The sequence below is a fragment of the Coregonus lavaretus genome, assembly GCF_964263955.1.
Source record: "Coregonus lavaretus genome assembly, chromosome: 21".
NCBI classification, from domain to species: domain Eukaryota; kingdom Metazoa; phylum Chordata; class Actinopteri; order Salmoniformes; family Salmonidae; genus Coregonus; species Coregonus lavaretus.
Window position 1 is genome coordinate 20717988 of NC_140008.1, and position 13913 is coordinate 20731900.

At 46.2% G+C, this 13913-nt stretch overlaps 1 protein-coding gene across 1 annotated transcript in view; it reads left to right on the forward strand.

Moving 5' to 3' along the window:
• Positions 1-13913, forward strand: part of LOC311149076 (ephrin type-B receptor 1-like) — a 229608-nt gene that overhangs the window by 159344 nt on the left and 56351 nt on the right. Inside the window, exon 6 of the mRNA XM_084186184.1 lies at positions 7636-7760. Coding sequence (XP_084042310.1) covers positions 7636-7760 — 125 coding nt within the window. The remainder of the gene's footprint in view (positions 1-7635; positions 7761-13913) is intronic.

A 13913-nucleotide genomic window follows, 5' to 3' on the forward strand; every position in this document is an offset into this window, starting at 1 on the left:
CCCAACACACCTCCAGGCTGTGTAAGGGCTATTTTACCAAGAAGGAGAGTGATGGAGTGCTGCATCAGATGACCTGGCCTACACAATCCCCCAACCTCAACCCAATTGAGATGGTTTGGGATGAGTCGGACCGCAGAGTGAAGGAAAAGCAGCCAACAAATGCTTAGCATATGTGGGAACTCCTTCAAGACTGTTAGAGAAGCATTCCAGGTGAAACTGGTTGAGAGAATTCCAAGTGTGTGCAAAGCTGTCATCAAGGCAACGGGTGGCTATTTGAAGAATCTCAAATATAAAATATATTTAGATTAGTTTAACACTTTTTTGGTTACTACATGATTCCATATGTGTTATGTCATAGTTTTGATGTCTTCACTATTATTCTACAATGTTGAAAATAGTAAATCTAAAGAAAAACCCTTGAATGAGTAGATGTTCTAAAACCTTTGACCGGTAATGTATATTTCCTGGCATTTTGAATCTATGAGGATTCAAGAATCACTGCATCAGCTAATCCCATCTTCCATATCACCAGTATTCTGCAGTCGTTGGGGTCTGTACTTCCCTACCGAAGCTCATTCACCCATGACACCATTATATGAGACAGGAAAGGCTTGCAGTGTCTGTATTATTTGGCACCATATACACGAGTAAACACCTCAGAAAAATACAAAATAAAATAAAGGTACAAGTGTAGCTACAGTAGCCACTGGCAGTTAGCTATATTTAATATCTTATCACAGAAAGCCATGCTCTTGTGTTCTGGTCCGTTTGTCTCCTGTGCCCTATCAGGACATTTGGATATTGCATCTGAAATAACGTCTTGTAAATAAGAAAAAAAGAAACAGGTGGAAATATTCCCTAGGCAGTAGACGTTCAGATGAATAACTCAGTGAGATAACAGGCTATGTCTGGCTATCAGGAGGACTTTCTGTCTCTGTGTGAGTGATCCCTGAAGCTCAGCACTTCCTGTGCCTGAGTAGAGGCATTAAAACATAGGCCTATAAAACATTCACAGAGTCAGAGAGAGAGAGATAGAGAGGGAGAGAGAGGGAAAAAAGAGAAAGAACAATGTGTACAGAAAGAAAATACAGATACATGTTTTTAAATGTAGCAAGACCAAAAAGAAACGTATATTTCATCAAATCAAATCAAATTGTATTTATTTGTCACACATACACGTGTTTAGTAGATGTTATTGCGGGTGTAGCAAAATGCTTGTGCTTCTAGCTCCGACAGTGCAGTAATATCTAACAAGTAATATCTAACAATTTCACAACATATACCATATACACACAAATCTAGTAAGGAATGGAATTTAAGAATATATACATATATGGAGAAGCAATGACAGAGCGGCATGGACTAAGATACAGTAGAATATTATAGAATAGAATATAGTATATACATATGAGATGAGTAGTGCAAGATATGTAAACATTATTAAAGTGACTAGTGTTCCATTTCTTAAAGTGACCAGTGATTTCAATAGGCAGCAGCAGCCTCTAATGTGCTAGTGGTGGCTATTTAACAGTCTGATGGCCTTGAGATAGAAGCTGTTTTTCATTCTCTCGGTCCCAGCTTTGATGCACCTGTACTGACCTCGCCTTCTGGATGATAGCGGGGTGAACAGGCAGTGGCTCGGGTGTTTGATGTCCTTGATTATTTTTTTGGCCTTCCTGTGATTTTGGGTGCTGTAGGTGTCTTGGAGGGCGGGTAGTTTGCCCCCAGTAATGCGTTCGGCAGACCACACCACCCTCTGGAGAGCCCTGCATTTGCGGGCGGTGCAGTTCCCGTACCAGGCGGTGATACAGCCCGACAGGATGCTCTCAATTGTGCATCTGTAAAAGTTGGTGAGGGTTTTAAGGGCCAAGCCAAATTTCTTCAGCCTCCTGAGGTTGAAGAGGCTCTGTTGCACCTTCTTCACCACACTGTCTGCGTGGGTGGACCATTTCAGTTTGTCAGTGATGTGTACGCTAAGGAACTTGAAGCTTTCCACCTTCTCCACTGCGGTCCCGTCTATGTGGATAGGGGGGTGCACCCTCTGCTGTTTCCTGATGTCCACGATCATCTCCTTTGTTTTGTTGACATTGAGTGAGAGGTTATTTTCCTGGCACCACACTCCCAGAGCCCTCACCTCCTCCCTGTACGTGGTCTCGTCATTGTTGGTAATCAAGCCTACTACTGTTGTGTCGTCTGCAAACTTGATGATTGAGTTGGAGGCTTGGCCACGCAGTCATGGGTGAACAGGGAGTACAGGAGGGGGCTGAGCACGCACCATTGTGTTGAGGATCAGCGAAGTGGAGATGTTGTTTCCTATCTTCACCACCTGGGGGCGTCTGTCAGGAAGTCCAGGACCCAGTTGCACAGGGTGGGGTTCAGACCCAGGGCCTCGAGCTTAATGATGAGCTTGGAGGGTACTATGGTGTTGAATGCTGACCTATAGTCAATGAACAGCATTCTTACATACAGTGGGGAGAACAAGTATTTGATACACTGCCGATTTTGCAGGTTTTCCTACTTATAAAGCATGTAGAGGTCTGTAATTATTATCATAGGTACACTTCAACTGTGAGAGACGGAATCTAAAACAAAATCCAGAAAATCACATTGTATGATTTTTAAGTAATTCATTTGCATTTTATTGCATGACATAAGTATTTGATCACCTACCAACCAGTAAGAATTCCGGCTCTCACCGACCTGTTAGTTTTTCTTTAAGAAGCCCTCCTGTTCTCCACTCATTACCTGTATTAACTGCACCTGTTTGAACTCGTTACCTGTATAAAAGACACCTGTCCACACACTCAATCAAACAGACTCCAACCTCTCCACAATGGCCAAGACCAGAGAGATGTGTAAGGACATCAGGGATAAAATTGTAGACCTGCACAAGGCTGGGATAGGCTACAGGACAATAGGCAAGCAGCTTGGTGAGAAGGCAACAACTGTTGGCACAATTATTAGAAAATGGAAGAAGTTCAAGATGACGGTCAATCACCTCGGTCTGTGGCTCCATGCAAGATCTCACCTCGTGGGGCATCAATGATCATGAGGAAGGTGAGGGATCAGCCCAGATCATTCTTTGGGGATGCTTTTCTGCAAAGGGGACAGGACGACTGCACCGTATTGAGGGGAGGATGGATGGGGCCATGTATTGCGAGATTTTGGCCAACAACCTCCTTCCCTCAGTAAGAGCATTGAAGATGGGTTGTGGCTGTGTCTTCCAGCATGACAACAACCCGAAACACACAGCCAGGGCAACTAAGGAGTGGCTCCATAAGAAGCATCTCAAGGTCCTGGAGTGGCCTAGCCAGTCTCCAGACCTGAACCCAATAGAAAATCTTTGGAGTGAACTGAAAGTCCGTATTGCCCAGCGACAGCCCCGAAACCTGAAGGATCTGGAGAAGGTCTGTATGGAGGAGTGGGCCAAAATCCCTGCTGCAGTGTGTGCAAACCTGGTCAAGACCTACAGGAAACGTATGATCTCTGTAATTGCAAACAAAGGTTTCTGTAGCAAATATTAAGTTCTGCTTTTCTGATGTATCAAATACTTATGTCATGCAATAAAATGCAAATTAATTACTTAAAAATCATACAATGTGATTTTCTGGATTTTTTAGATTCCGTCTCTCACAGTTGAAGTGTACCTATGATAACAATTACAGACCTCTACATGCTTTGTAAGTAGGAAATCCTGCTAAATCGGCAGCGTATCAAATACTTGTTCTCCCCACTGTAGGTATTCCTCTTGTCCAGATGGGATAGGGCAGTGTGCAGTGTGATGGCGATTGCATCGTCTGTGGATCTATTGGTGCGGTAAGCAAATTGTACACTAAACAAAAATATAAACGCAATATGCAACAATTTTAAAGATTTTACTGAGTTACGGTTCATATAAGGAAATCAGTCAATTGAAATAAGTTTATTAGGCCCTAATACTGTAATTTGCCTCATGCCTGTGGAATGTTGTCCCACTTCAATGGCTGTGCGAAGTTGCTGGATGTTGGCTGGAACTGGAACACGCTGTTGTTCGATCCAGAGCATCCCGAACATGCTCAGTGGGTGACATGTCTGTTGAGTATGCAGGCCATGGAAGAACTGGGACCTTTTCACCTTCTAGGAATTGTGTACAGATGAAACATGAGGTGATGGCCACGGATGAATGGCACGACAATGGCCCTCAGGATCTCATCACGGTATCTCTTTGCATTCAAATTGCCATTGATAAAATGAAATTGTGTTTGTTTTCCGTTGCTTATGCCTGCTCATACCATAACCCCACCACCACCACCATGGGGCACTCTGTTCACAACTTTGACATTACAAAATCGCTCACCCACACAACGCCATACACGCTGTCTGCCAACCGGGATTCATTTGTGAAAAGCACACTTCTCCAGTATGCCAGTAGCCATTGAAGGTGAGCATTTGCCCAATGAAGTCGGTTGTGATGCCAAACTGTAGTCAGGTCAAGACCCTGGTGAGAACGACGAGCACGCAGATGAGCTTCCCTGAGACGGTTTCTGAAAGTTTGTGCAGAATTTCTTCGGTTGTGCAAACCCACAGTTTCATCAGCTGTCCGGGTGGCTGGTCTCAGACATGGATGTGGAGGTCCTGGGCTGGCGTGGTTACACGTTGTCTGCGGTTGTGAGGCCAGTTGGACGTACTGCCAAATTCTCTAAAATGACGTTGGAGGCGGATTATGGTAGAGAAATTAACATTCCATTCTCTGGTAACAGCTCTGGTGGACATTCCTGCTGTCAGAATGCCAATTGCACGCTCCCTCAAAACTTGAGACATCTGTGGCATTGTGTTGTCTGACAAAACTGCACATTTTAGAGTGTCCTTTTATTGTCTCCAGCACAAGGTGCACTTGTGTAATGATCATGCTGTTTGATCAGCTTCTTGATATGGCACACCTGTCAGGTGGATGGATTATCTTGGGAAAGGAGAAATTATCACTAACAGGGATGTAAAAACAATTGTGCACAAAATTTGAGAGAAATAAGCTTTTTGGTCATATGGGCAATTTCTGGGATCTTTTATTTCAGCTCATGAAACATGGGACCAACACTTTACATGTTGCGTTTATATTTTTGTTCAGTGAAATTTTTATCCAAATTGGTAAAGGAAGCCAGGGACATGTTGTCCCACTCCAGAATGAGACTTTCCTAATGATGCAGACAACCTGATAAAAATGTAACATTGTTTTGTCTGGATATGCGGTATGTGATGAGCTATCTTTGTACCTTTCCTCCTACCCGCTCTGCCTTATCCTTGTGGGAAGCAGTCTTGGTAATGCCTGGGGACTCCTGAGACTGCTGCTTCGTCCTTTAGTTCTCCGGTGGGACATTCTTACCTTGTGAGAATTGAGGGTGCTCAGGAGATTGGAAGGTGCTCAGGGGATTGGAACTCTTGACAGTTTTACCGCCCTTATCTTGCTTGTTGAAATCCTCCTCTACACATTTTCCTCCTTGTAAATCCACACACATCTTGGAGACATAAAAAGAGCAACACGCTGAGGCAGGCCTTTGAGAGCACTGCTGGTTTACCTTAGCCAATAAAAATGGATCAATAATTCAAAAATGATGATGAAGACATCAATGTCACTCTAGTAACTTGTCATCAGAGTGCAAATTATACTGTGATATTCTGATCAAATTAATGGTAAGTCTGAAATACGGGGCCAATGGATCTTTTTTGTAAATAAGTCGGTGTACCTGTAAATGTTCAGAAATACGGGAATGTCCCGGGAAAAACGGGATGGTCACGGTCAACTTACTAGACCACAATGTTCATCACAATGAACTTCGAATACCGTATCCCCGTCAGCCGAGGCAATTGTATGCACATGAACACACACAGGCAGTAGATCAGTATATCAACTTCAATAGAGTAAAATCAAAATGCATCACCAATACTCAAATGATCATTATTTAGAGACCCTCCCAAAGTGACTTTTGTTGCCTTTAAGGGAGTTTATGTCTCATTCGGCGGAGCTTAGCCCCCCCCTGGCTCCCCTGTAATTCGCACCCTACTCATCGGCCTTATTCAGTGTAATTGTTTATAGAGATTTTGGAGTCCCTTTTTTAACAGGGGCAACATGGTATCGATAGCTTCAGCATGAAAATCACAAACAAACAAAAAGCATTGTAATTAATAGCAGCAAACTATTAATTTTCACAGCTTGCCTGTGGAGGTTGAGGCAGTTAAACAGCAGTTGAGAGAGCAACAACCCAGACGCATGTCGAGGAAATGTCAGATGGCTTTTTTTGTGGAGTTTTTGTGGCTGTTAGTCAGACGGCCATTATTCAGACCTGAGTGTGAAGTCTAGTCTAGCGTGGAGATTTATTTTCTTAGAGAACTGAGTGTTTTTTCTCCCTCCTGTCTGATTTGGCTCCTAATTCACTCAGCCTAGTGCCAGCTGAAGTCTGTGACAACAGACAAGAGAGGCGAGGGAAGACACACACACACACACACACACACACACACACACACACACATATACAGTATATATAGCGTTACTTGTCATAGATAGTTTGGCCTGATTCGTTCACCCGCTCAACATAAACCCTGTGACTTTGGCCTGTGTGCTTGCTTTATTATACAAGTTTGTGTTAAGGATATTCCAATCCATTTCGCTAGACGTTCACTCAATAAAATCTAGCCAATTCCATATCTCATAGTCCAAAAACAAAATCAGCAAATGAAAGGAAGTAAAAAATGAATTGAATTGAATAGGCTGCTTGAATTGAATAGGCTGCTGCCTCACCGCTAGCCAACTTCAGCGTAATTCATAATGTGGCGCAAAGCTGGAGCAGCAGTGCATGAAAGAGAGAGCCAGAGAGCATCCCCTCGCTGACTGACGACTATCCCTATTCTTCTATTAGCCAGAGCAGCAGTGTACAGACAGCCGCCTAACACTACTAACATCTCCCCCTGCTGCTGCTGCTGCTGCTGCAGTAAGGTGGCTCAGTCACATAGAACTGCTGGGCTGTAAGACAAACATACAAACAGATACACCATTAAGTAATAATGTGTCTGTGATATTGGCTCTGAAGGTAATGTCCTACACTCCTCCTCTCTCCATCCCTGGTGCAGGGCTTGCTGATGTGCCCTCCATCCCTCCCCTGGGTTAAGATGATGGGTTGGTGGAGACGGTGGCCTGGGGCATTGGGGCGGTAGCAGAGAGAGAGGGAGGAAATGAATGGGCAGAAGTTTAATTCATTAAACGTGTTATATGCATTTCAACTCTATTGCTCTCTGTAATGGGAAAAGAGGGCTGGAAATGTGCTATAAAGTGAGCTCAGTTCAATGCCATATAATTTTTGTAGTAGAAATACAATGACCAAGGATACATCAGTACTGCTTAAAGGAATGGTATGAAGACATCATACGTCTGTAGTGTTTCGTAAGAGATTTGAAAGCCATTCAATTAAATGGGACTCTTCAGTCAAGCATGTGTTTTCTTCCTATCAAGGAAAACACAATTCAAAGCTTAATACAGTTTCAGCACGGAATGTCTTTATTTCACAACATTGATTAAACATGTACAGTGGGACTGTTCCTATACTAAAGAGTGCTAAGGACGCATACAGACAGTTAACCTTATCTCATGTCTGTCTATTCCCTCAGCTCCCTCCATGGTTCCCATCATGCACCAGGTTAGCTCCACAATGAAGAGCTTCACGTTGTCATGGCCACAGCCGGAGCAGCCCAATGGAATCATCCTGGACTATGAACTGAGGTACTACGAGAAGGTAAGACATAATTTTCAAATTCAGTGTTTGTAATATGAACTAGAATACACGAGCAGATCATTATTGTCTACCAGAGAAATCTCCCTTACTTTCAATGGAAAGACACCCAGAATGTTCTGGGCTGGTATTGGTCTACCAAGCTTGTTGGGAATATTAGCCTTTATTTCTTTATTTATCCTTCTCCCCATCAGACTCAATATTAATGTGCCATTATACTTGACACGTTTGGTCTAATTTGATTGTACCCTCTAGATGTTTGAGTCATTCCCCTCATTGCCTTGGGAATCGTGCGCCTGAGATTGCCTTAGCAACCTTGATAATTGTACATTAATTGCGTTTAACCGGCGTCTGCTTTAGATGAGCACAGAGCACTGGGTTGCTAGGATACTGCAGTTCTTGGACCTAATTTGTGTGAAAGGTGTTCTCTTAGGCTGGATCCTTCCGCTAGCCCTGTCAAACCGTGGCTCCTCCACACAGCCTATTCTCCCCTGAGTAGAGGCAGCACGCACGGCCTCTCAGCTCTATATCATTAGGTAGTAAACATGCAGCTTCCCCTATGCTTAGAGAGGGCTGCCCTGTGGTCTCTCTCTGGTCTTATATCCACTCCATCGCCCTAGCCTCCCTCTGTCTCTCTCAGCTTCCTCTACTCCCTCTTGGTCTTTCTCTCACTCTGTTTTACAGTGTGTTTCTCCATTGTTTTGTCCATTCCCTTTTCATTTTCTCTCTGTACCTGCTGCACCTCTACAGTCTTCTGTCAGTATCCTTCTCTGGCACTATTATTTTCCTCTTTGATATAGTATGGGCATACCTATGGAGTTCATGAATAGGGTCGTTTCTATTGAAAAGGCTGTGTTGACAGTCCTGTCCACTCATAAAGCCTGCAGTTACTGTAATATTGTCTATCATCCAGCATAGCACTGTCAAATGTGCTCTTTCAGAGAGTTTGGTCAAAACCCTTTATGTTCTCTGATGACTTTGTTGTTTTCTTGGCATTCTTTGAAAGGCTGTTATTAATAAGCACTTTATATGTCCAGTTCTGAGAGCACGAGAAGAGGGAGGCTAGCAACACTCTAGTTGGCCTATTTAAACCGACAAAGTCGCGTTAAAGATAATGAGTGTTCTGTATGTCAAACACAACTAGCAATTTTAGCATTTTTACTGTTAATGGACAGGACCACAATTGTTTTCATCTCTCTGCCTTTGTCTGTATTTGTGTGTCTCCCCCCATCCGCTAAGCTATCTAGAGCTTTGGCAGTTTCTGTTTTTCTCTTCTGTCCTGAGACAGTAGTTATATTTCAGTATAGAGACACACCTTTGTCATCATAGCAGAAGTCTGAGTGACAATCACAGGTTTAGGATGAGGTGGTTTCATTTCACGACTCCCACAGTGTTTCCAAAGACACAACATAGTGCTGAACACAGTAATTTCCTCAGGGATAAAATATTTGCCTGGTCCGCAGCCATATTGCAAAGTAGAGATGAAGAGAAAACCAGAAACTCCTGCTGGTTTCATTGAAACTCTCAGAAAGATGTCCCCACAACACATAACACTGGGATTCAGATGCTCCTGGCTTGGAAGGAGAATAATGAATTCTGCTATTACACCAGGACCAGGTTAGACTCCCCCACAGAGAAGAATGGAGAGAATTCTGGATCAAATTGCATGGATAAGGGTCTGAACGCTTTGTTGTATTTCCATTCTCTTGTATCTACCTGGGCTGCCTAATATGATAGCTTTATCACCTCTGTCTGGGCAAAAGGAAAATGGGTCAAAACTAAAAGTAAAGCTTTTGAAGTTTTGATGCCATGACGTCATTGAAGAGGCCCACTCTAGCTTGCATGATGCTGTGTGGAGTATTAGACATCTTTGATCTTCACTAAAAAACAGCCCAGGAATAGGGTTCATACCTGGTGAAATAGATAATTGTGTATGGAGGGCCAGTGTAACATGCTGTGTCCTGCCACTCCCTTCCTAATTTCACCACCCCCCGTCCAGTGTTTCTGTGTTTTAAATGCCAGTCGCCCAGCTGCACTCGCCAGAGAATGTCTGGAGCCTTGGGGGTGGTTTAGATTGGGGATCGGGCCTGGATTGCACCGATTGACCAGTGAAAGCAGAGATAAGGTCATCTCTATTCTACCGAAGGTCTTTTTCTCTCTTCTCTTCCTCTTAGTCTTTTTCTTGCTCTTTTTAGACTGTGCAGACAATGAAGAAGCGGTTGGTTTCCCGATGGGACAGCACACTGAAAATGTCAGCACTCCCTGTCACAATATCCCATTATGTAGGAGAATAGTCTCTCCCCCAAGTAATGTTCTGCTCGCTCTGGTACAAACTACATTCCACATTCTCTGCCTGTGTGAGGAGAATTCCCTTTACTAGCCTGTGCTGAGGTAGTGCACGCCATCTTGGCCTTCTTGCTGAGCATCAAAGCTGGTGTGATGATAAGCAGTGAGAATATTGACATGAAGGCAAGGTGCATTCTGCTATTGAAAGTGAAATGGCAAGGCAACAAGGCATATTTCATCCGTCAGCTTTGGCTGAAGTGCCACGGAACGCTGCAAGGCTGAACACTGCAAGGCTGTTTTCAGTTCACAGTCCAACTCCGCAGCTCCTGGAGTCTCGCCACCCCTCCCAAATCTTTAAGAAGGCCAGCCCAGGCAAGGATAAGGACAGGATGTGTTAGAGCTTCAGAGGGATGGGATTGGGAAAGGAGTAAAGGCCAGTGCAATCGGCATTTCTGGGGAAGAGAGATAAGTGGCCTTGGGTATTTAAGGAAAGTCAGGCATTATCCCCCGTATCTAATTCTGCACTGGACCTTGTCATTTAGGCAGTGCATGGCTACAGTCTTAGAAAAAAGGGTTCCAAAAGAGTTATTTGGCTGTCTGCATAGGAGAACCCTTTTTGGTTCCAGGTAGAACCTTTTGGGGTTCCATGTAGAACCCTTTCCACAGAGGTTTCTACCTGGAACCAAAAAGGGTTCTTCAAAGGGTTCTCCTATGAGGACAGCCGAATAACCCTTTGTCAGGCGTCAGTGTGTAGCGGTAGGACGGAGTCAGGCGCAGGACACAGAGCTTGTAGACAATGTACTTCACTCGTAAATAACAAATGAACATAAACTCAACGTAGGGAGGACAATCCAGCTCACAAACACACTCGCCGGTGCCCCCTCGATGTCCAGTGGGGGCGAAGGAACCTCCCGTACCTCAGACTCCTGGAGTGGACCAGCTACCACCGGCCTGAGGAGAGACACATGGAACGAGGGGTTAATATGATACTCAGGAGGAAGCTGTAACCTATAACAAACCTTGTTCAATCTCCTCAGGACTTTAAATGGCCCCACAAACCGCCGACCCAGCATCCGGCAGGGCAGGCGAAGGGGCAGGTTTCGGGTCGAGAGCCAGACCCGGTCCCCCAGTGCATACACTGGGGCCTCACTGCGGTGGCAGTCGGCGCTCGCCTTTTGTCGCCTGATGGCCCGTTGCAGGCGTACATGGGCAGCGTTCCAGGTCTCCTCCGAGCGCCGAAACCATACCATCAACCGCAGGTGCCTCGATCTGGCTCTGATGCCATGGTGCCAGGACCGGCTGATAACCTAATACACACTGAAATGGAGAAAGGTTAGTGGAGGAGTGGTGGAGGTAGTTTTGGGCCATCTCTGCCCAGGGGATGAAAACCGACCACTCCTCCGGCCGGTCCAGGCAATAGGACCGCAGAAACCTACCTACATCCTGGTTTACTCTTTCCACCTGCCCATTACTCTCGGGGTGAAACCCTGAGGTCAGGCTGACCGAGACCCCCAGACGTTCCATGAACGCCCTCCAGACCCTTGAGGTGAACTGGGAACCCCGATCAGACACTATATCCTCAGGTACCCCGTAGTGCTGGAGGTCGTGTGTAAATAGGGCCTCCGCAGTCTGTAGGGTCGTAGGGAGACCGGGCAGAGGAATGAGATGGCAGGACTTACAAAACCGATCCACAACGACCAAGATTGTGGTGTTCCCTTGTGATGGGGGAAGGTCCGTAACGAAATCCGCCGATAGGTGGGACCACGGCCGTTGTGGAACGGGTAGGGGTTGTAATTTCCCTCTGGGCAGGTGTCTAGGTGCCTTACACTGGGCGCACACCGAGCAGGAGGAAACATAAACCCTCACGTCCTTAGCTAAAGTGGGCCACCAGTACTTCCCACTAAGACAGTGCACTGTCCGACCGATGCCAGGATGACCAGAGGAGAGTGACGTGTGAGCCCAATAGATCAATCGATCGCGGACATCTAACGGCACGTACATACAACCCTCTGGACAACGGGGGGGGGAGTGTGCTCTGTACGTAACGCCCGCTCGATGTCCGCGTCAACCTCCAACACCACCGGTGCCACCAGACATGAAGCCGGAAGTATGGGAGTGGGCTCCATCGACCTCACCTCTGTGTCATACAGTCGGGACAGAGCGTCTGCCTTAGTGTTCTGGGAACCTGGTCTGTAAGAAAGGGTGAACACAAAACGGGTGAAAAACATGGCCCACCTTGCCTGGCCAGGGTCAGTCTCCTCACCGCCCGGATGAACTCCAGATTGCGGTGGTCATTCAAAATGAGGAAAGGGTGTTTAGCCCCCTCAAGCCAATGCCTCCACGCTTTCAGAGCCTTAACCACAGCTAACAGCTCACGGTCCCCCACATCATAGTTGCGCTCCGCCGGGCTGAGCTTCTTCGAAAAGAAAGCACAGGGGCGGAGCTTTGGTGGCGTACCCGAGCGCTGAGACAGTACAGCTCCTATCCCAGCCTCGGACGCGTCCACCTCTGTGAATGCCAAGGAGGGATCCGGATGAGCCAGCACTGGAGCCGAGGTAAACAGGTCCTTCAGGTGACCAAAAGCCCTGTCCGCCTCAGCTGACCACTGCAGTCGCACCGGTCCCCCCTTCTGCAAGGAGGTAATGGGAGCCGCTACCTGACCAAAGCCCCGGATAAACCTCCGGTAGTAGTTGGTAAACCCTAAGAATCGTTGCACCTCCTTAACCGTGGTTGGAGTCGGCCAATTACGCATGGCCGAAATGCGGTCAATCTCCATCTCCACCCCTGACGCGGACAGGCGGTGCCCTAGGAAGGAGACGGACTTTTGAAAGAACAGACATTTCTCCGCCTTGACGTACAGGTCATGTTCCAACAGTTGACCAAGCACCTTGCGCACCAGGGACACATGCTCGGCTCGTGTAGCAGAGTATATGAGAATGTCATCTATATACACCACTACACCCTGTCCGTGCAGGTCCCTGGAAATCTCATCAACAAAGGATTAGAAGACTGATGGAGTATTCATCAACCCGTACGGCATGACGAGGTACTCATAGTGCCCAGATGTGGTACTAAATGCTGTCTTCCACTCATCTCCCTCCTGGATACGCACCAGGTTGTACGCGCTCCTGAGATCCAATTTAGTGAAGAAGCGCGCCCGTGCAATGACTCCGTCATACTAGCAATGAGAGGTAGTGGATAACTGTACTTAACAGTGATCTGATTGAGACCACGGTAGTCAATGCACGGGCGTAAACCTCCATCCTTCTTCTTCACAAAAAATAAACTAGAGGAGACAGGTGAGTTGGAATGCCGAATGTATCCCTGTCCCAGAGATTCGGAGACATATGTTTCTATAGCAGCCGTCTCTTCCTGTGACAGAGGATACACGTGACTCCGGGCAAGTACAGCGCCTACCTGGAGATTTATCGCACAAACCCGCTGTCGATGGGGTGGTAATTGAGTCGCCTTCTTTTTACAGAAGGCGAGAGCCAAATCGGCATATTTGGGGGGAATGTGCATAGTGGAGACCAGGTTTGGACTTTCCACCGTAGTTGCACCTATGGAAACACCTACACACTTCCCCGAGCACTGAGGTGACCATCCCTTGAGAGCCCTCTGTTGCCATGAAATCGTGGGGTCATGAGAGGTTAACCAGGGAAGCCCCAAAACCACTGGAAACACAGGAGAATCAATCAGAAAGAGACTAATTGTCTCCTCATGACCCTCCTGCGTTTTCATCCAGAGTGGAGCTGTGACCTCCCTAATCAGGCTTGACTCTAAAAGGTGACTATCTAAAGCATGTACAGGGAAGGGCACATCAACAGGAACAATAGGAATCCCTAAACTACGGGAAAACTTACGATGAAT